The 23424-nt window shown below is 41.4% G+C and overlaps 1 protein-coding gene and 1 pseudogene across 2 annotated transcripts; both read right to left on the bottom strand.

The window, feature by feature from the left end:
* Window positions 1-498: 498 nt before the first annotated feature.
* LOC141958208 (golgin subfamily A member 4-like) lies at window positions 499-11031 on the bottom strand. Of its 2 annotated transcripts, none has more exons than XM_074900985.1 (5): window positions 9740-11031; window positions 8602-8677; window positions 6991-7094; window positions 5018-5104; window positions 499-824 (listed from the first exon to the last, which is right to left on the bottom strand). In XM_074900985.1, the coding sequence occupies exons 1-5, from the start codon at window positions 10226-10228 to the stop codon at window positions 804-806; spliced, it is 777 nt and encodes a 258-aa protein (XP_074757086.1). In that variant the 5' UTR covers window positions 10229-11031; the 3' UTR covers window positions 499-803. The 2 variants fall into 2 exon arrangements, 1 of the variants encoding a protein (XP_074757086.1); XR_012633243.1 differs by lacking the exon at window positions 499-824 and adding an exon at window positions 8144-8225 and having other exon boundaries at window positions 5090-5104; window positions 9740-11029.
* LOC141956719 (golgin subfamily A member 4-like) lies at window positions 10306-23122 on the bottom strand (annotated as a pseudogene).
* Window positions 23123-23424: the final 302 nt, after the last annotated feature.

Genomic DNA, 23424 nt, shown 5'->3' with positions numbered 1-23424 from the left:
GAAATGCCAACAATGCTGAGGTCACCACGACTCTAGTACGTATGAAGCTAAGAATATCTAGGTAACAGGATGAGAAATACAAAATTTGGGTACACAGAAATACCAAGTTGTGGGTAGTGCCCCTGGGCACGACAGCTGAAGCAGGGCAGATCGAGGCTGTCATTTTGGACAGCACCACGCTAGCCAAAGCTGTCTCTGCAGTCAGGAGGACGCGCTGTGTTCCTTGGCTAACGGGAGAGCACCCAGAGGAACAGACTGAGCACCCCCGCAGCAGGATGCGTGTTCCAGGCCTGACAGCCTCAGCAAATTGGGTTTATCTTTGGCAAAAACAGATACAGGTAACCTATATTCATGGTCCAAAGGTGGTGCTGAGTTTTCGTTCTTGCTGTTCTACTTTTCTTCTTGTCCCTTATCAAAGGACAACGACAGAGATGTGAACTAAGCAGCAGCACCACGAGACATTCTCACCACTGTAGCAGGAAACCCTTTTTGCAGGACGAGGTTGTGAGTCAAGGCACACACCAATATGGTTAACAGTCAAGCTCCAGACTTTATTAGAGAAACAAGTCCTTATGTATTCTTGTACACTCTAAAAATAACAGCAAATCCGTGTGTTCCTCTCGTGCACGCTCATTTCAAAAAGCGGTTCCTCTCAGCACTTTCGACCAGGAGTACTTCTCGTGCGCAGCCGGTAGGTAAGCTTCTGCTTTGTTATTTTAATGATTCCCTTCTTATCTGTTTTACATTGTCAGCGCCGCAGAAGCTTTACGACCCGGCATACACACACACACATCAGCATTTCTTCAGAATAGTTGTAGCCATGACTAGAAGAAAGAACAGTTAGAAAAAATGAGCAAATGCTGCTTTATTATTTTAATATTAAATGCTTCTAAGTTGCTCTTAATGGTGACACTGTTGTTTATTGATGTGAATAGGAGATGGAAGGATTTCAGATAAGTCAAATTGTCAAATTATTAACCGATTTCGAGCAAGTAAGTCCATTCCAGTAGCTGCAAAACTGTTGAGAAACTATGATGAGAAGAAAAGAACCTGCAGCAAAACAGTCAGGAGTCTCACTGGAAATAGTCTACCACATCGCTGCAGGTTAATCCAATGAAAAAAAGAGTTGGCCTTTCTGCACAAGGCCTATCACCAAAAGGGAAGTGATGAAATAAAACTTTGGGGCGAGCAAAAAGCCTCCTCTACCAGGACAATATTTACTGCTTTTACAATGAAGTCAGCATCATCTTCATTTCCTAAGTTCTATACATGCAAGAATCTTCTCCCCTCTGCTGACTATCAACTGACACGCGTCACAAAAATACTCGAGGTAAAGAAAGAAGCTACAGTCCAAGAATGAGGTCTGAACAGCTTCTGTGCATATGAAGTTATGGAAGTGTACCAGGCAACTGCTGACATTAAGGCCAAAATCAAGCCCTTCTGTGACACGCTTCAATTACAGCTGAGAATGACGGAACTTTTTACACCAGCGTTACAGACCGCACGGCAAGAACTTCAGTTTCAAACACGCTTTCTGCAACAGTGCTGTAAATAGCTTTGTCCTATCATTAACAACAACTATTTTCAACAGAGGGCTAGAAAAAACCGTTGCCGATTTAGTCAAGAGGCGATCAAGGCTAGGAGACAGACAGCCCAACCTCTGCTGCTTTCTGAGTGCAATAAAGCACATCCGCTGTTGTATGCAGAGGTTTAAGAGAACGCAACATAAAGGAGACACCGTGGCTGCTTGCTAAGAGGAATGGATTGTTTTCCTTTGAAACAGATGTTATTTTGTAGGGGGCCACCTCTGCATGACTGCAAGAGAGGGAGACAGCCTGTCAGCTGCACTGTGGTACCTGGCAGTGGCGACAGCCTAAACGAATCCGTGTTGCGGTGGCGGTGGTGCCGGCCAGCCGCTGCATTTCAGCCCACTGCTAGCGATCGCTTCAGACACGCTGCAGATTCCTGGCAACTGTGCAAAGCTTTTCAGTTGCAAAGGACGAAAAGGAAAGTTGGGCTGACTCTAGGCTGTAGAATTCACCTGAAGAGTTTATTACATTTCCCACAGCACTAATGACTCAAATTAATAAACGTTATCGGGCAGTGCAGAGAGTTTTAACGGTGTACGTCCATATCCTGCTGCCCTCTCAACCACTAGTGCTTGTGAGTTGTTTGGCCTGGCTACTCTGCTCTGATGCAGCTTGCACCCTCAGGCCTAAATCAGCTGCTGCTTGTCTGTACCACTGCAATTAGAGTTCCAGAGTCATAAGGAAAGTAGCTTAACACAACCTGAGAAAAGGCACAATGAACTGAGAGCATAAAGCTCCCCAAGTTGTTCTCCCTAATCTTTCTGCTCCAGTTTCTCTCGATACCAAGCCAGAGCTCCAGTTCAGAAAGGGACTGATGTTTACATGCAATCACATCCCAATTGCTCTACAGAGAATCTTTCCTTCATCAACCTTTTTAAAAATAATCCATTCTCATATTTATAAGATGGAATGATTTTTTTCAAGCAGTACAGTATGTCTCCCATCAATCTGACATGTGCCTGTCCAAAAAAGGAGCTCAGAGGAGCTACTCTCTTAATAACGTAGGTAACTCTGTGCACATCTACTGCTTACAGATGAGATGGCTACAGTCAGATCACAATAACTTAGGTTAGTGAAGGAGATACATTGATCTAGCATATGTTTATTGACTAGGAATTTGTTAAACATTTTCAGAAACCTGTTAAATATATGCCCACTAAGAAGATAAATAATTATTCACAGATAGTTAATACTACACACACTTACTCTCTGCCAGTAGTACAGTTAATTAACAATTTTCACCTTACAATTAGTTATAGGTGTTTTGGGCATGAACTAACACAGAGAAAGAACCAAGCTTTATGTTAAAAATGGACATTTACGTTGTAGCTCAGAACTTTAGTGCTGAGAAGATCTAAGTGCTCGGTTTTTTCAAATAACAGCATCACTCCCATACTAAGTGTGGAGAAGTGCTACTTGCCATGTTTGCAAATGTCGATAAATAAAATACAAAACCCCAGGCATATTTCTTCACAGAATAATTTATGAAGACCCGTCTAACTTTTTAGTCCTAAACGGAATTACAAAAGGCTCGTGACAAAAAATAGTTTGTGCTTCATTAAACAAACAGTAACTTTGACAGTGAAGGAAAAAAAAATTACTACATCCTCCATAATATGCCCTAATATTTGAGTGTCCATTGAATGTCTAATTTCGTCTCTGTGGATTAAGAAAGGGGAACATTCATAGGCTTGATCTGAGCCCAGAAAGGACTGCTGTGTGAAACCCAAGACGTTTTTGATCAGGACATGCAGCGCTCTGAATGACAGTATCCTTAACAACCAAAGGGCTTGGAGCCTGCAGAAAACCTCACTGTATGTTCTAGACAAAATTTAAGATGAAGAACCAAAACCTGCTGGATGAATTCAAGTCTCTTTGGTGTCAGAAGTTGTGAATATCTGTTTTAGGAAGACCACGTTTCGAGTATCAAAAAGCTGAAGGGACTGAAAAATAAGGTTCATCTCTCTAACCTCTCTTTTGGCCAACAGAGAACTCAAAATGTTTCCTAAGTATTGCTCTAGCTTGCCAAAACAAAACAACCACAAAGTGCCATCTTTCTACCTGAAGGTCAGAGAAAGAGAGCATTAAGAGAAATTCCTGTCCGGGATGCATGAAACTTACTGGAGCTGCAGTATTACCAGCATTTCTATCATTTTAAAAGTGTTTTGAATATTTAAGATGGCAAGACTCTCAAGCCTGCTAAGTGTACAGGAACATGCTGAAGTATTTAACACTTTCCTCAGAATTGATACTTCAAGACGAAATGGTAAAAAATTTTGTTGATGTTGTTTCAATGAATCAACGGGACTTGAACGTAACTACTTCAATTGAAATGTAAGAATGTTCAAATTTGTATTTTATTCTGTTTCTGCCAGTGCTAAACAAATACATATGCAAGGCCAGCAAGAGAAACAGAATGCAATTCCTCCTCTCAGTTTAATTCCTGAATATTGTACTAAGCCGACCCACAAAGAGGGGGATCACAATGTTCACTCCAGATACAATGTAGAGAGAACTATTACTGCAGGTTTTCTCTCAATAAAAAAATCGCTACTATACATAAAATCCCAACAATAACACCAAAGAAATGTTTATGTTCATATATTCTTTGTGTTTGCGTCTGCTTCTCAAACCCAAATTCACCCGTCTGGTAAATACTGAGCAACTGTCACACAGTAAGAAATGTATTGAAACTGGGAAAAAACCCAACCAAACAAAACCTAAGTGAAGCGCTTAAGACTCTTGTTTTTAACGTGTCCTGGCCTAGAGTGATCCTCACATATTTTGATGTTTTTTCAGGACAAAAATAAAGCAGGCTCTTCGGAATAAACCTCAAAAACTACAACCAAGAACCAAGCAAACAAAAAACCCAATCTTGTGAGGACACTCAAGATACATATCCTACTTCAAACACACGTGTATCAAGTGATGGAGCTAGTCACTTTTCTACTCTACAAGAAAAATGGCTTTTGGTTTAGACAGAAATTTTGTCCCAGGGCTGAAAAAAAATCTCTCTTGACATATTTTTCATGAAAACTGGTTTGACTCCACAGAAACTTCTGAATTTAAGAAACACAAATCTTCTGTCAGATTACTTTTTTGATTAGAAAACCCATCTACAGAATAGTAGTGATGACTGAACTTGCTTTGTTCTGTTGTACCCACAGCTACCAGAAATATGGCTTAACTGACGATAAGAAGTACTAGTTAAGAAAATACGCTTCGGGGTTTTTTTTCCCCCCTCACTTTTGCTACAAACTCAAACCTACAGCTGGAATTTGACATTCCACTGAAGAAGAGGGAAGGAGGGAGAAAAGGAGTTTTCTTTAATGTGGACACAGGGAAAAAGGAGACTCAAAAGCAAGTTTCTAATTCCTTATTCTTGCAACCTAATCTCTTCATAAACTTGGTTTACTTCTTTAACTTACCAATGGTTGAGCATCTTCATGTTCTAGCATCTTCTGAGTCTGATCTTCTGGGAACTTTAATACTGCTGTTATTACCTTAGCCATTGTCTAAAAAAACCCAAAAACAACCCAAAGTCATCTATAAGTAATTTAATTTCATATGCACTAAAATGCTTTGAAATGCATTTAAAAATGTATTTGCCCTCAGTTAAAATTTTGTACGAGGTAATCAAATTGGTATGAACACGCAGCAGGGAAGAATACAGTCACTTTCTATTGTAAGAACTCTGTCATCTTCCCTTACCTATCTACATCTAACTTGCCAAAGCTAAAAGTTGTAGTGCTTTGAGAATTATTTCTGCTGGTTGGTTGTTTAAATATACTTCCTCTTTCAATCATACCAACTTTCTAACAAAGCTTTCCTAAGTTGTTGTAGGAACCAGATCTCTATCTTTTCCAATTTATTTGTTCTCCTCTCAATATCCATCATATTTTAGGAGCCTGTGTGCAGGCAATGTTGTAATGGCATCTTCTCGTTAAATACAACGTAATGTCCAGGGCAAATAAATACATATATGTGTCTACAAACACATACATGCATATAAATGCATACATACATACATTTATTATATACATTTAAACATTTAATCAAAGCAACTGAAAGACAGAATAAAGACCTAAAGTCAATTTACCTCACCACTGATTGTTGTTAGTTGCTCTTATTAAAGGTATCAACTGCAAACTTCAGTAAATCAGAGTTAAAAGGAAAAAAAACACGCACAGTTTTATAATGCAAAGTTTTGAGGCATGTACAGTAATGCTTTGAAGTAAGAAATAACCTCAACGAGTGAAAGAGGTTTTAAACTAGATGTTCTTAAACGCAAATTTGCTATGTGCATCAGCTATCTGCAAGTCATCTGCAGCTGTCTCAAAACTTGAAGCCAAAACATTGCTGACGTGCTTTTTAGCATTTTTGCTTGTCTAAGTCCCTCACTATTCAAAATCATAAAATTTATTAACATCTGTAATTGTCTTTAACGATTTCAGTTTGTTATTAAAGTAGGAGAGCCATCCATGCGCTTGTGAACAGATGGTAATGGGTGATTCCGGGTTTTTTTGATCAGTGATATGTATTTTAAATAAAAAAGGAATTAGTATCAAAGTGAAGAACTGGATAAAGAGAAAGAGGAATCCTGTAAGGACAAGGTGTCCTGCACAGACCAAGTTCTACTCTGTACAGAGCACAACGAGAACAAAGCTAATTAACACAGAAACCTACATAAAACCTCTCTTTTTTCTGAGAGCAGGACAACAAAGACTGGAAGAACACCAGGGAGGAAAAAAAAAGAACAACTAAAAAAATTTAACCCACATAGCATTTATCATCCAAAGAAAATGTTTGTGTTATGACATACTTCTTCTGAACCTGGTCAGTCTCTAAGCATCAGTATTGTTACAAGCTAGTAAAATTCCAACTTAGGAATGATTTCACAGGCTTGCAGCATACAGTAAGAAGCCTACTGTGCAGGTTTTTTCACTGCTTTGAAGGGTAAATGAATACTATCTAGAGAAGGTATACAGATGAGGGAGCACTAAAAAACATCTTTAAGCAACAATTAAAGAGATATTTCATCATCTTCAGAGCTACTAAAAAGCTAATATTGTGCATACCAGCTTTCACAATAGCACTCGAGTGACGACAGGACTTGTGTTAATAGACCCATACCTACCTGTACAGGTTTTTGTCTCCATCGGTACATCGGTGAGAGATGTGACAACCCCGCTCCCCCCGCCACTCACCTCGGCGTGTTGACAAAGTTACTAAGGTATGGATCATGCCTCTTTGGGAAAAAAGTGTGACAGCCTATCGAATGCTGTGCCAGTAATAAACAGCATGTAAGGAATCACAAACACAGCAATTCAAATCCATACAGCACGGATGTAAGACTGTATTCTAGCCTCAATCACGTGTCACCATATACAACTTCCCATACCTTTGTCTCACGACCCATCATATACTCAAAAAACGCTTTCCTCAAGTATTCAAACTCGGCAGGCTCCTCAGAGAGGGAAACGTCGGCATGGTGAAGGTTTCCATCTGTGTAAACAAAAACAAGAGAACATTTATACTGCGAGTCACTCATATGAATCCAAGTTTCACCAACGGCAGGCAACTGGACAAGAACAAATGCTGGGTTCTGCACCTGGGATAGAGTAACAACAAACACCGAAAGGGGTCTGGGGGTGCTGGTTGGCAGGAGGCTCGTCAGGAGTCAGCAGTTGTGCCCCGGCAGCCAAGAGGGCAAACCGCACCCTGGGGATTCTCTGGTTGGGAGAGGAGGAGGCTGAGGGGCGACCTCACTGCTCTCTGCAGCTTCCTGGGGAGGGGAAGGGCAGAGGGAGGTGCTGAGCTCTGCTCCCTGGTACCCAGCGCCAGGACGCGTGGGAATGGCTCAGAGCTGTGTTGTCAGAGGTTTGGACTTCACAGGAGGAAACATTTCTCTCCTGAGAGGCAGGGCAGGTCAAACCCTGGAACAGGCTTCCTGGAGTGGCAGTCAAAGTCCCAGGGCTGTCAGTGGTTGAGAGGCATTTGGACAATGCCATTGATACCTTAGCAGTGAACTGGTCAGGCCCTTGGACCGATCACTGTAGGTCCCTCCCCGCTAAAGTAGCCAACTATCAGTGCCCACGGGAGAGCACATGAGCAGTGCACGTCTGCTTCTGTCAGGGTCCTGGGGGTGCTCACAGGCCTCAGTGGCCGGGACCGGCCTCCCCGGGACCCCCGGCCCCCCCGTCTCCTGCCAAGGGCCCAGGGGACGTGTCTGAGCTCAGCCCGGGGCCTTCAGTCCCTGCCCGAGCGATGCTGTAGCTGTGCCCGTCTCTGCCCCTGTCTCCCGGGGGGCTGGGACCTGCTCTGCAGAGAGCTGCTCTCCTGGGGGGACCCCTCAGACCCGCCTCAGAGCTGCTCCTGCAGAGCGCTCGGCATAACGCGGGGTAACTCTGCGGTTCTATTCCCTGCGCGCACCATGACTCCAGTCACGAGGAGACGGTTATTTGCCTGAAATGCCAGGGGATTTCAGCTCCAAAACCACTTTCAAGGACACATATTTCAAAGATTACAAGGGGAACTGGGATTTTACTTCTTACTGTGTCAAAGCAGATCATCTTGCAAAGGAACTCTCGTCACAAGAAGAAGAGTCAATGTCCAAGCACGTAACACAAGACAGATCTGTAAAATCCAGTATTGTTCACGAGCTTTAAAGTCATAAAATGTGTATCTAATTAGCCAAGACAAATGGGTAATTCCTCCCTACCCACTTTTGAGTGCCACTGCTTATACCACTCTCCCCAGAGAAAGCTTAAGAACTCCGATATAGAGCTCTTCTAATTGCATGACATAAAACCAAACCCCAAACAAAATGCTCTGTGACTCCCTCATCTGAAATCACACACCAGCTCTGCTATAACAGAGAAGACAAAACGGGGATAAGATGCCATAAAAGTATGATACAAGTGTTTTAGAGACTGACATTTTAATAAATTGTCTAAACCAAAGCGTAACTTTCAAACAGACAACTTACTTGTGATGAAAACGGTGTACTTACCTCTGTATGGTGTTGCAACGGAGGTGACGTTCACATTCTTCTCATAGTTTTTCAACTGGTCTTCCAGTACATGAATCTAAATAGAGAACAGTCAAAATGATGAATGGTGTTCACAAGCAGCTAAAATAAGCATAACTGACAGTTTTCGGTTAAACAGAATCTCCTTCGATGAAATCAAAAGACATTAAAAACTGTGTTATTAAAAACTTTCCCTAAACTACTTAAGGAAATGGGTGTACATGTGTATATACACACGCAGGTATCTACAGCAAATGTTACGCACGTATATGTATTCACATATGTATATACACGTGTCTACTCTAAACACATAAGCATACATAAAGAAAACATGACAAAAATGCCATCAAAAACACATCAACAATTAACCTTTCCTAAGAGTTTTTTGATAGATGGCTATAGACCTCTAGTTAAAAATCCTCAATACCTGGCGTACTCAGCTCCTTCTATTTACTCTTAATTTGAGGTGGTTTTTGGGGGGTGGTGGTTTTTTTAGAGGTTTTCTACATCAAGAACCATAGAATCTTACAATAGCATCTTTAGAACCAAGTTCGCTGCGAACTCCTGGTTGAAATGTTACTGGAGCAAAACTATGTTTGTCTGCAAGCATCAAGCAGACAAACTGTTCCCTTAGAAGTAAAAGTGAAAGCTCTTAGCACAGAAACTATGCAAACAGACTGCATCCCACATAGAACAGAACCTTACTTTAAGGGCCGTGGTGCCTATCTGGACAGAGCCTCAGAGAAAGGAGCTAGGGAGGGAGGCTGACCTATAAACACTGTATTTAAATCCTTCAAAAACAACCACCACCACCACAACTCTAGTAAAGCTTAAAATTTCACTCACTCGCTTCCCTCTTTTCCACCTGGAACACAAACTGATCAAGGACCCAAGGACCTAACCCTAGCACATTTACTAAGTAATCAGAGCTGGAGCTTAAATTTAGTGTTCTTTCATCAGCCAGCTCGGTAATTTTGGCTTTGTCCTTTTCTTCAACTGCTTTCTGCTCACTGAGCTGTTCCTCAAGTCCTGACTGCTCTTTCAGGGCCTGATTAAGATCACCTTCCCATTTTTTCAACTGCGTTTTCAGGTCACTTTCCTTATCTGACAAAGCATTCACCTTCGACACTGACTGCCTTAGTTGTTCTTGCAGTTCCTTCAGGGACTCCTCCCTTGTCACCTGCTCTCCCTTCAGTCGGGTTATTTCTGCTCTGGAGCCCTCCTTCTCAGCACTGCAGGTGGCAAGTTCCTCTTTCAGGTCTCCAACTTCCTGCTCCTTCTCTTGCAGCTCCATTTCATGCTTTTCCTGGAGCTCTTCAACCTGCTGATGGAGTTTCTCTTCCCAACTCCGGGTAATTTCTTCCAACTCCCTCCTGTGAGCATCAGCAAGACTCTCCAGCTGCTCTTTGTGATTACATTCTAGTTTTGACACAGCATCACTGATTCCAGCTGAGCAGACATGTGCCATTTCCAACATTTTAGCATTGAATTCGCTCTCTTTCTGACTGAACTCCAATTGCTTGTTTTCAAGCTCTTTTTTTAGCTTAGCTTCCTGCTCCGCAAGTTTCTTTTTGAAAATATCCTGCATATCTTCTGATTTCCGTTTCATTTTCTCGATTTCGTTATCCTGACGTTTCAGTATCTCCTTGTAAAGTACTCATTCTCTCCTCTGTGGCTAAGTTTCTGTTAAAGCTCTTCCCCTTGCTCGTTCTGTAACTTCACGTGTTCAATTTCATTTTCCTTCTCACTTAGAATTCTCTTTATATCGTCAACCTCTCTTTGCAGATCCCTCAGTTGACATCCATACTGTTGTGTTAGAGAGGTTTCCTTCCGTGTACTTTCATTCCTTTGCTGTTGCAAATGCTGCTTCAGGTCACGTACCTGAGAGATGGATGCCTCTAACTCATTCTTGACATCATTCAACTGGGATTCAGTTATTTCCAGCTGCTCACTAAGTTGCAGTTTTTCACCTTCAAGATCTCTCAGCTTTTGCTGAAGCTTTGCTAATTCCTCTTCATGAATCTTTGCTTGCTCATTAGACGTACTCCGAAGAGACTCTGAGAGCTCCTCTAGCTTTGCAGACACTTGCACAAACTCAGCTTCAGAGCTTTCTGCAGAATCCTTTAACTTTTGTTCATGCGCTTTTAGTTCCTCCAGATGTCTGTCCTTCTCCTACAATGACTGCCTGAGTTGGTTGAGTTCCTCTTTGAGTACCTCCTCAACTCCTTGAATAGACATTGCATGCTCTTTTGACATAACTTCAACCTCTTCTTTGTGCCTCTTCCTCTCTTCTTCCAATTCTTGCCTTGCTTCACACACTTTACTATTCAATGCAGAGAGCTCTTGTTCCAAGTCATGACGAATTTTTAGTGCTTCTGATAGCTCAGAAGACAGTGCTTCGAACTCTGCTTGTTTCACATCAAGGTTTTGTAACGTTTTTTCATTCATCTCTTCTATGTGTGCACGGAAAACTGTTTCTTTCTCTTTCAAAATTGTAGCTATCTCTTGTTCTTGTTTCTCTCTCATTTTTTCCATTTCAGTTACTTGTTGTTGCTTTAAGATTTGAAGTTTTTCTGTCCAAAGCTTTTCCTGCTGCTGTTTCATGTTTTCCAGTCCATTCTTGTGCTTTTCAACTATATCACTTATTTCCTTATTGTGCTGCTTTTTTTCTTCTGATTGCTATCTGGCCTCTTCCAAATACTTTGCAAGAGAGCTTTCCAGTTCAAGAATCCTCTGTTAGAAAAAAAGTTTTAAAAGAATATGAATATTCATAAGGCAGCAAGATCAACTTTTTTCAAAATCTCACCAGGTTCACATAACTACAAGTAACTTATTCCATTATTTTCAGTGAATATTAACTCTTTATGGCAGCCTTTCATTCACCTAGTTTCTTCTCAGACTTGCTTCCATTATGGTTAGTTATTTAATAAAAGGTTTTCTCTTTCCTTGTGGTGAAAACACATACAATAAAAGCTTAGAAAGAATTTAACTAATACAAATAAAATAAATTCCTGGGACATTTATGAGATACACATCCATTTTTTCTTATTAAGCTAAAGTGCCAACACATAGGATGAAAGACATCAGGAGTCTACACGAGTACTACCAAGCTTTGTACACACCTACTGATTTATCTTAATTCCACACATCTCGTGGAAATTCTGCTGTCAAGGTAAAATGCTTCTATAGGCAAAACTTTCAAACTAATATTAGGGAGTGGCGGAATAACGTACAAACTTGCATTGGCAGATAATGCAATCTGACCCATTACATAAAGCACGGGACACTTCAAAAATTTAAGCACATTTTCTTATTTACTCAAGGATCTTTATAAGTGTGTGAATGCTAGCAGTACCCAGGAGTTAAACAGTTTGAAGTTTCACAATCCTGTAGAACATGCATAAAAATTATGCGGAGGGATACAAATTCATGTATCATGCCATGATAGAAAGTGAATGCAGATGTGTGTTTTTTAAACACTGTGACATTAAAACAACCCAATCGCAACAAATCCACAGTATCTGTAAACTGTCACACTTAGAATATATACTAAAAGGAATTCCTGTAAACATCTACCCCTTTGGAATCTTTACTCACAGTTCTAGAAGTCTTTACTTCTTGATGCATCCTCTGAACTTTCTTGTCACACTGTGACTGTACTGCTTTATTCTGCAGCTCTAATTCTTCTAAAGCTAGGGACCCTTGCTCCTCTTGTTCTTGAAGGGCTTTTAAATACTCAATCCGGTTTATTTCCTGTATCAAAAATTATGATTAAAACAATAAATACAGTCATCACACCTCCAAAAACAGCAGAATTGAATATTTACAAACAAGTTAATAGGAGTCATACACTAGGCACACCGGTATTTTCACCACAAGCACAGAGTTTGTATTTCGTCTGTGTAAACAAAACCGTTATAAATCACTTCCATTTTCTCTTCTTGGGGACCATTCGCCTTTCTATGAAAAACCTAATGCAATCCAGCCTTCCATTTTGTTTTGTTTAGCATGATTGAGAGTAACACCTTAGAGGACTAAAGGTCTGTTCTCACTTGCTTCCACTGCTAAATTATTTTCAAGCTTCTAGTCCTTATAATTGAAAAATAACCTGAGAAATAGGTGGGAAAAAAAAATAGTCAGGAAGAGACTGTCAAAGTCCCTCAGTCCTACTCACCAGCCATCATGGAGGAGCACAAAAGAGAATCTACTATTTGTTAGGTAAAATTACATGATCTAAAGTGGATTACAGCTTATGAAAAAGAACAAAGAATCCAGTGATTCCTCCCAGCCTGGCCTGGAAGGAAATTCTTTTCTGAGGTCAAACACTATGAAGAGTTAACCCTGCTCACATAATACAGCACCATCGGCCACAACGATACCAACACTTTTCAAGTAACAGCCTCATTCTTTGAACCTCTTCTACTCTAGTTGCTCTGGCTAATCGCCAATGATCCAGAGGAATAAATTTTTAAAAAATGTCTAAGCAGTTTTAAAAATAAAAGAAGTCTTTCCCACAAGATGCAGCTGTTAGTGAGCAGGGAGAGTCATTAACTGTCATTATTCAGCCTGTATCACCACAGCTGCTTTCCCTTCATGCTGCTGAAGAGGCTGTCTGACCTCTTTGACTTTTGGAGGACGCTTTGTATCTCTGAGAGCAGAAGGACTCTCGCTACAGAACAGGGTCAGATTAAGACTTCTAGTTCCACCACACACTCAGAGAAACATCTTTCTACACATTGCAGGGATACTCACAAGAGCTGCCTTCATCTTGCCCTGGAACGCCTTTTCTTGGGCCTGTAACCTCTCATTTAGCACACGATCCTTGGCAGCCATTTCTTTTTTGTGGTATTTTTCTAGTTCAGCAACACGCTCCTCTGAAGACTTCTGTCAATCAGTCAGAAAAAAAGTGTCACAATATTCAATAACACTTTGTATTATTTCTTAAGAAAAGCAGTGCAACAGAGAGGAAACCGGAACCATCTCTTTGCTGCCTTTGAGTAAGTAACAGTCACTTGAAAGCTTCCTACTGAGCCCTGACAGGGGCTATTTTCAAGCTTGAAGTTGTCCATCTTCCCTCTCAGGGAAAGTTGTCTTTCACAGCTTGTATTGGGTCTGGCTGAACTGGAATCGGTTTTCCCCTATAGCAGCCCTCACAGTGCCGTGGTTTATGCTGGGAGCTGGCAGGGTGTTGGCAGCACCCTGGTGTTGTGGCTGCTGCTGAGCAGTGCTTACACAGCACCAAGGCTCTTTCTGACATTTCCCCCAGTGGGAAGGGGTGGGCAAGATCTTGGGAGGGGACACAGCCAGGACAGCTGACCCAAACCGACCAAAGGGATATTCCATACCATATGACGTCTGCTCAGTATAAAGCTGGGAGAAAGGAGGAAGGGGGTGGGGTCACCCTTGGTCCTCCGAGGCAACCACTACGCGTATTGGAGCCCTGCTTCCTGAGAGGGCCCGACATCGCCTCTTCATGGGAAGTAGAGAATAAATCTGTTTGCTTTTGCTTCCGCGCGCGGACTTTTGCTTTGCTTTGCTTATATTAAAACTGCTTTTGTTTCACCCACAAGGGTTAGTTTATCTTCTTTCCCCTCTTTACCCTGTTGAGAAAACAAAGGGAAGGGGGGGGGGGGGAAGTGATAGAGCGACTTGGTGTATACCTGGCATTTAGCCAGAGTCAAACCATCACACAGCTCTACCAAAGGAAACACCAGATCTTCTAAAGACTCATCTACCAAGGTGAACTTGTGTGTTTTCAGTGTCAGTGCAAATGTGACCATAAATTGGAAAAGGAACTTCTGTCTCTAGCTTTCCCGGCATTCTTGTTATTTCACGTGCCAGAAAGTCAAGTGATGATACCCTATGTAGCCAGCTATCTACAATCTATGAACATGCTTTATTTAAGAATAATGTAATGCAGGGAAGTTCTCCCCCTAAAGCATCAGTGTATTCTCTTAGAAAAATTACTAACATCACAAATGCCAACACAAGAACTGTCATTTACAGGTGTTTTCATTCACTGATTTTAAACTGTTAGAGAAAAATAAAATCTATATGGGGAGTTTTCTGTTCTGTCTTAAGTAAATCCTTAACCCTAGACATTAATTTTTATAGAACTTATTAAAACAAAAATTTTATGATGTTATGATATACTAATGTATTATACAACTATAATTTAATTGTAATTGAATTATTAGATTAAAAGCCAATAATACAGGGTGAGTCTCAGCTTTTACCTTCATAATCTCAACCACCTCTTGTTTCACTCTGATTAACTCCCGCTGAAGATTTACCCTCTCTTCCTCACTTGCCTTTTCTACTGCTTTCATTTTTTTATCTGTTTCTGCCTGCAATTTCTTCTGGGCTTCCTCTGCCTTTTGGGCAAGACTCAGAGCCCTCTCAAGCTCTTCAAAAGCTTCAAAGAAAAAAAGTACATGATAGTCAAGAAAGATCTAGGTCCCTTTTACTCTGTTTATTTCACTCTGTGTTCCCCTCTGATGCTCTGGAGTCTGTCCCAGTACTTGCCATGAAAACAGGACAGACAAATTCAGAGGTTCAGTTCATCAGTCTTACATGCTATAGTCCAGAAGCACACTCCCGCACGGGAAACGTCCTGAACCCTGATTCTCAGGGCCCAGATACTTAAATTATTTCCTAAGCACTACAAAAGACATGACAGAAAATCTCTGATCTGAGCCTTCATATCATCCTAACGTACAAAAATCATGGCAGATGCTGAACAAAGATAACTGAAAGATGCATGTTCACCTCTGTCCCTGTCTTTCTATGCAGGATGCCAATGACACATTCATTATGTATCAGCATTATAATGTCCCTTGCTCAGTAATCAAATAGACACAATACTGGGAGTCCCGTAACTCCAATAACCTCCTGGTGTGAGGGGACACTTAGATTACTCAACAGCATGAATATCAAAATGGATCTTTGCTTTTACTTTTTCCTGGGGAGGGGAGGGGTAGTCGGTGTGTGTGGAAAAAAAGAGAAAGTCTGGCAACTGGTGTCCTCTCTGAACTCCAGGCATAGGTCCTTGCTTATGGGGGACAGAATCTCTTAATCATATTGAGTGGCGAGAGTAAAAACCCCTTCCATCAAATGCAATAATTACAATACTGTCGTCATTTCTGACAAAGGCGAGACGCATCAGATTTGAATTCTCATGAAAATTTAGTCTCTTCGAAGGGTTATCCTGTCCTCTAGCTGCCACGCTCTTTTCAAAACAACTGTCTCCTTCCAGGAAATATATCCTTACTATGACATGTTCAGCCCTAAGTATTGTTACTCCATCATCAATAACAGCAGGCTTCTTTCCCAAAACTCAACATCTCTTCAGAAAGCTGCAATACCTACCATTGCTTCCTGGTTCCACAGGAGTTTCTGTGCCGACTTCTTTTGTTGGACTTTGAACTTGTCGTTTAGATGGGACAGTCGAGTCAGGCAGTTCAGTGCGTATCTGACCATTCTGTAACGTCTTTTTCAGCAATGATACCTAAATAAAATGTTCTTTTTGTTAGAAAAACCCAAGGATTCTAAGTAGATCATGTTTTGCTCTTCAGAACTAGAGAGAGTTAAATAAATTGGTATCAGCGAGTAGAGAAAGGAAAAATCTGGCTGAATTTTTGTAGCATTTCAAAAATCAGAATTGTTTCCAATTCACAAAAATAGTTTCAATATGAGTGGGGAAAAAAAGACCAATTAAGCAAAACACATAAATTTTGCCAAACTCAAACAACTGCCAATGTTATGTTCTTGATAACAAAGACAATACAATGTAAGCACATATCAAACAATCACATTTAACACGAGTGAGATCGTGCAAGGGTATCCTCTACCACGAAGATGCATTTATTTTCTAGATAAACATAAATTCTCAAGAAGCTCAACAACATCGCAGCAATTATAAAAAGACATGGACATGCATGATAGGAAATATGTAATTCAAAGCAAAAAAAAAGTAGGAAGAGCAGTTTTAAAGCACATCTATTGGGTAAGGTATCTCACCTGAGTTTGCAGGACACTAAGTTGATCCTTTTCTTCTAAGGAAGCATCAAATTCCTCTTGGAGATGTTTCCTTGCTTGTTGTGTCATCTGGAGCTCCTGAGAATCATAAACAAACACATCTCAAATGAAACTAACATTGGAATTTGAAAGGTTTATCAAAATACTGTGAAATATTAGAAATGCCTCTTCACAGTTGTGACCCTAGAATACAACCACAAAGTGGGTATTTCTTTTACTATACAACATTCCACACCACATAAGAACATCCCATTATTAAACCAGCAAGAGTCTAGATCTAATGCAGAATTATCCAGAATTCTTTTCTTCTAAAACACAAGTTTGTGTAGGGATCGCTTCATGCCTGCTCCCAAAAACCCTTCTGGAAGTTGAAGACTGCACTTCAGTAAACTCGGTTCTTCATTTAGCCACCAGATTAAGTCAACTGAAACAGCAGAAATGTCAGTGTCTCTCATGCTCCTCCAACAGGCTAGCACTCTAATATGACATATGGCACTTAGAGGAGCAGAAAGTTGGCTTTTTCATCCCTCAAAGGGGTCTCAAATCAGCAAGTCAGGGGATGCCAAAGAACTGAACTATGTGGCTTTACTTGCTGCTTAGTTGCAATTCATTTGGCTGAACACCTTTAGAAACTTCCTCGACGTTACCTAAATGCATTACTAGGATCTGTGTAATCATAAAATACTGCCTTAGGGAGGTTTCTTCTATTTCCTTCCTGTGCTTTTAAAGTTTAAATATTTCAGTTCCTTTAAATACTTACTGCTCTAATAGAAAAGAAATGTATTTAAATTGATTCACATCTAACTCCTTATTGAGAGAATGGGAACCAGACACATTTCATGCACGCACCGTAAACAATTTCCCAAACTTGTATTCTTTTTTTTTTTTTCCTTCAATATTTACTTCATCCATATATATCTTCCCAGTGATTTACCCAGGAAATGAATGCTTCTACGACCATTATTCTGCACAGATCGCTTGTATAAAGCAAGCGGCACCCGTAAACGTGGCTTCTGTGAGCCAGGAAAAGATAAAGGACGACAGAAAGGATGAAAAAGCAAACAGGAGACAAAACACAGGGCACTAAATGCTTCCTGCATTGCTTTCCTCTAACTGCAGATCTTGCTTTTACCCATCTTGCTGCCTACCCCTTACCTTCAGCCCTGAATCCCGGCTGCCAGAGCAGAGCCTGATACCAGCTCTGAGATCCGCAGCCGTGTGAGCTGAGCCTGCCCAGCCACGCAGGCAGGACAGTGCTGGGAGCTGTCACCGGGAAAACTATTCCTCTCTTTGCCCAAGCAACTATATCCACTTTGTAACCATGCCTTGCCTCAGGGTCTCAACAGCTACTGATCACGCTTCTGCCTTGCGCTTCCGAGCTTTAGAAGCAATTCCGTCCAAGCCAAGGAAAGCAGCTCAGTGCAACAACAAGTGACAAAGAGTTTTACTGAAATCAACATCGAAATAGTCTTTTTGGGTCCCCAAGTCCCTTCTGATCCTTGTCTGACAAGGAGAACTCCGAAGACTGCTGCTGAGGAATTATTCTTAACAAGAGAAAACTAAGGTAAGCAAAAGACACGTTGACAGCCAGGGACTATTTCACACTGTCAGCTTGGTCTCAGAGAAGACTTAGTTTATTCCTACATGGCCCTCTTAAAAGGAACTTCTCTGATTCAGCATATATATGAGGAAAATGGACTGCACGATGAAGAAAAAGTTTTTTTAACTTAACTTCTGATAACAACTTATTACATCAGTGAATGATCTATTTGGTACCATTTTAGCTCCCACAATGGAAATGTACCATTTGATCTGTAACTTTTCTTTTAGGTCTGTTTTACCTCATGCCGTAACTTGGGCTTCTAAAAGACTAAAAGCTACATTTTGAAGGTCTTCAATTAATAAAAAAGAATTTCAACATTAGCTTTGAAGGAATGTTTAAATCTACAAGACCTACAAGAATGGAATTATGTTATACGAAATATAGAAATATACCAAATATACCATAATATATACCGAAATTTTATACCAAATATATATACAAATCTACGTATATCAGAAATATTTTTTTTATATACATATATGAATCAGAAAGGCTGTGATAGCAAATGTGAAAAGTAAGCAGGCACATGTTCAACCCTTCTTCATAGTGAAAAGCTTTAACTCTGGTGTACATACATGCCTTCCAAACTTTACCAAGTACCAATAAGCTGGAAAACCAAACCTACTGGAGCATGCGGATAGAGACTGAACACAGAATGAGCTTCTTTCATTTGACCTTGTAGTGAACTGGAAAAAAAGCCACTGGCAAGCCACTTCTGTCAGTAATGCTGTGGGTTTTCCCCTCCTATGGGCTGACAGCTTAGCTTAGGACAGAGCAAGAGCCCAGGCACGGGCTCCAGCTCAGCTGAGCACCACACGCTCCGCACTCTGTCCCCCCGTTCGCAGCTGCTGGGGCAGAAACAGCACAGATCCCAACCAAAATGCTGTCCCCATGGCTTACACAATTCACAGCCTGATTCCCTGGATCACACCCTGCACAGCTCAAGTAGACGCTCCACAATTTGTCGGTGACCTCCTCTGAAATCATGTTGCACCGGGGCAGCCCCTTGCGGGCGAGCAGGAGCCTTGGGTACGTGCATGTCCGGATGCTCACAGTCACATCCCTCACCCTCCAGGGCCAGACCCCGGCCCTCGTTCGCGGGCGAGAGACGCCTGACTGCCTGGAGCTCGCCTGCCTTCAGGCACAGGTGGGACCTCACCACGGCCCTGCACCCTCCACAGCAGCGCTGCTGCTCGGCACAGCACACGCCAAAACACGAGTGCAGGCACAGAGAAAGCCCCTGGCTTTGAGCCAGCTGGTACCCAGCTGCCAAGTGAGGTCAGAGCATGGACAGAGAGGCCCTCGTGCACCCATCTCTGAACCGACGCTGCACTGGCTCTCGGGGCAGTGAAAACGCTTCCGTTTCGCATCCTGCTTCACCAAAGCTTGACAATACGGCTTTGGTCAACTTGCCCTTTTCATTTGTTCTGCCCGATTACGTGTCTTAATTAAACTCAGCAGGTTTATTATCAATACCCTACACATTAGAGCTTCTCCTTTTAATTTCACTATAACCTAAGCAGACAACAATCATAACACAACCCACCTGATCTCATGATGCAAATAAACTACGCTACAAATCCATAAAAGCAATGGGGATATTATAATGGAGATCAAGTGTGCAGTTTTTAAAATTCTATCCTTTTTTTCTTTCGATAGTCATTAAAATTTTTATTTAAAAGTGTCTCTTACTTGTATTTGCCTAACATTAGCCTTTCTTAATGCTTAATAGAAGAGCAACAAGTTGCACAGGGACATCTACTGCTGGACCCAACAATACTCTAAGAACCACACACATTTCTACCTATTTCCCAATGAACAGAAAAGCAGTTCAGTCGGTACGATGAACTGCTCCAACTTAAGAGGATGACAATAAGCTGCTGAATGGGAAACGAGTCAGAGAAACAACCCCATATAAACAAATAAACACAGGCGGTAAAAAACCCTGCTGCACGACAGAAAATATTTTGTAAAGTGAACAAAAAAAAGCTAGGCAGAGAAAGAGCCTATGTATGTGTGGTATAAATGTAAATTACCTCTCTCAGTTCTCCAATTCTGCAGAGTGCTTTATCCTGAGTTTGACTCAGAATGTCCTTAGAAAAAGAAAGAATAAACATCAGGCTTATTAAATGTAACTTTATATATAAAGCATAAATAAATCCACAGAATTCTGCTTCAGCAGAAGAATTAACGACTTGTATTTTTCTTTCAAGTCAAGCTCAATGTGAATTATCATGAACTGCCAACTGTGGGTTGGCAATCACCTGAACTCAGCTGATGCAATAACAAAAGGCTGGATTACAATAGCTTCAACGTTACTTTGACAAACCAGTATTAGCTTATTCCTCAGAAATCACAGCTAAGGAGTCTTCTGTTACACACACACACATAAACAACGTATTGTGTAAACACACACACAATGCACTGAGAATTAAATCTGTATTTGCACTACACATTCTAAGAGGATGTCCTGGTTTAGCCAAGATAGAGTCAAGTTTTTTAGCTTCTCATATAGGAATTTTACCTTTTCACTATATCCCTCTATCCATTGTCGGCAGTAGCCTAATAATCCTAATACCTGACGAATTTCTCTTTTTGGTTTGGGTGGTGATAAAGACAGTGTTCCTGATATCCTTTCAGGATCCAATTTCTTTTTCCCCTTACACTGTCCTAAGTACTTCATTTTCTACGAACTGTCATTTAGATTTTGAAATCTTTAATCCTTTTTCTCTTAATGAGTTCAGCAATTTTACAGTCCCCGTCCTGACATCCTCCTCAGTTTGTCCAGCTATTAATAAATCATATACGTATTGTAAAAGCTTTATTTTTGAGGATGGCTTGGATGTCTGCAGTAGCTTCTCTAACGCCTGCCCAAAAAGGTTAGGCGATTCTGTAAACCCTCGGGGAAGTACCGTTCATCTGAGTTACTGTTTTCTATTATTCGATGCATCTTCCCATTCAAGTGCAAAATAGTCTCTATTATCCTCGTCTAGGGGGCAGGACCAAAATGCGTCTTTTAAATCAGTTACGCTGTACCAAAATAGTCAGGGTAACTGGTTAAGCCAGTGTATAGGGGTTTGCTACCACTGGGAAACGAGCCACAGGCTGCCGATTCACAGCCCTTAAATCTTGCAGCAATCTGTAACACCCGTCTGATTTTAAAACCGGTCAAACAGGTGTATTATGTGGAGACATACAAGGTTCCAATGTGCCTTTACTTAAAAAATTCGTCTATCCTTGGTTTCAGCCCCTCTCGACCCTTTAGGGGAATGGGGTATTGTTTTATCCGAATTGGTGCCTCTGGATCAATTATATCCGGTTTAATAGGCTTTATTTCAAGCTTTCCAATCTCTCCTTTTGTATACCAGACTTTAGGATTAACCTGTTGCTCGTCTTTTTCGTTAATGTGTAATTTTTTCTTTCTTTTTCTTGTACTATTATTTTTAATTTCAGCTTCGTAATCAAATTTCTTCCCAAAAGGTTATTTTCAGCTTCTGGTAGCAATAATAAATCCCCTATAATTACACCATGTTGGGATTCGATCTTAACATCCCCGACAATTGGCACCTTAAATGGGTCCCCTTTAGCCCCTATTACTAGAGCCGTTTCTTTTTGCACTTTACATCCCCTCGGAGTATCGCTTACAGTTGGTTTTTCGCCACGCGTATCTACTAAAGACTCAAACTCTAATCCCTGGGGACCTTATTTTAATTTTATCAAGGGTTCCTTTGATGTCTTTGTCCCCAGAAAATAGAGCCCCTGATACCCCTATTCTTCTTTAAACGTGTTTACATCCTGCTCCCCCTTTCTACAATTCCGCTGCAAATGTCCCTTCTTTACACAATAATAGCATGCTAATTCGTTTTCTCTCATTACCGTCCCTCTCTTTTCACCACCCAAAGCTCCGGGTAAACCATTAGAATGAGATCTCCACATTTCTCCTCTTTCCGCTGAGTTTCTCTGACTGCTGCAGCAAATACTTTCGCCTTTGCGTTCTGTTTTTCTTCGTCTCTCTTAACATACACCTTCTGGGCTTCTCTTAACACCTCCTGCACGCTTCGGTCTTGCCAATCGTCTAACTTCTTCTAACTTTTTCCCGATATCACCCCACGATTTGGCTACGAACTGAGTTTTCAATAAAGCCTCCCCCACCGGGGATGTCGGGTCTACCCCCGAATACATTCGCAAATGCTTTCCTAATCTTTCTAGCCGGTCAGCGGGTGATTAATCTCTCCCTTGATGTTCGCTAAAGGCTGCAGTCATGTTTTGCCCCCGAGGAACTGCTGCTCTAATGCCGGCCACTCTTACATTTCTCAGGTACCTCATACTCTGTCGGTCCTGTTCTTGCTGATGGTCCCAATCAGGGCGGACATTGGGCCATTTCTGATCTGCCGGCGGCCCCGCTTGACTTTGCGGCTCCCACAAGCGCATTCCGGCTTGCCTAATCATTTGTTTTCCCTCGGTCGTAAACAGGATTCCTAACACTGACTGCATCTCATCCCAGGTATAGGTGTTAGGTCCCAGGAACTGATCCAGTCTTTCAGATCCTCCTAAGAGGTCGTCTGAAAGTTTTCCCATTTCCTTCTTAAATGCTCTCACGTCTCCGGTGTTAAGGGGGACGCTTACAAATCCTATTGCCCCTGCGCCTCCTCCCACAGGCACTTCCCGTAAGGGGTACAGATTGCCTCCCCAAACCTCTGCTCCATTTGCTTCTAGTTGCTTTTGCCTCTCCCGGTTACGGGTTCGACGAGCTGGTGGAGGCGAAGGAGCGCTAGGTTTCGGTTCCTCATCCTCTGAGCTTCCCTCATAAGGAGGAGGAAGGTTTTCTAAAAGTTCCCGTTCTTCGTTTTTTAAAGTTCTCATACTTGCGTTTTTATTTTTCAGTAATAGGATTTTTGATGCTGTCCGGGAACTTTTCCACCTATGTGCGTAGCCACATTCCTCTTGCTTGTAGGGTTTTTTTATTATTTACGTATAAATTTAACGCCTGACATGTCCAGTCGTCAGTAGTTCCAAATTTCGGCTCAAAGAAGTGATCAGATTCAATAGGTTCTATTGAATCATTTTTTTCTTTACTTTTTCCTTTTGTTTCAGGCCAATTCTTTAACACCAGCCCAGGGGACTGTCCTGGGGAACGTCGGGTAAATCGCTCCCTTTCTTGGAAC

This window comes from Athene noctua, chromosome 2, assembly GCF_965140245.1.
Source record: "Athene noctua chromosome 2, bAthNoc1.hap1.1, whole genome shotgun sequence".
NCBI classification, from domain to species: Eukaryota; Metazoa; Chordata; class Aves; order Strigiformes; family Strigidae; genus Athene; species Athene noctua.
The sequence above is the reverse complement of the archived record's forward strand: the minus strand, read 5'-3'. Positions and strand labels throughout refer to the sequence as shown.

Excerpts from the sequence above, each read along its gene's own strand:
- LOC141958208 (XM_074900985.1), bottom strand. The coding sequence starts at position 10,228 with ATGAAACGGAAATCAGAAGATATGCAGGATATTTTCAAAAAGAAACTT. Across the intron at positions 7,095-8,601 it reads CGTTGCAACACCATACAGAG|ATGGAAACCTTCACCATGCC; the intron begins GTAAGTACACCG and ends TTGTTTACACAG. Across the intron at positions 825-5,017 it reads ATGAAGATGCTCAACCATTG|TCATGGCTACAACTATTCTG; the intron begins GTAAGTTAAAGA and ends TCTTTCTTCTAG.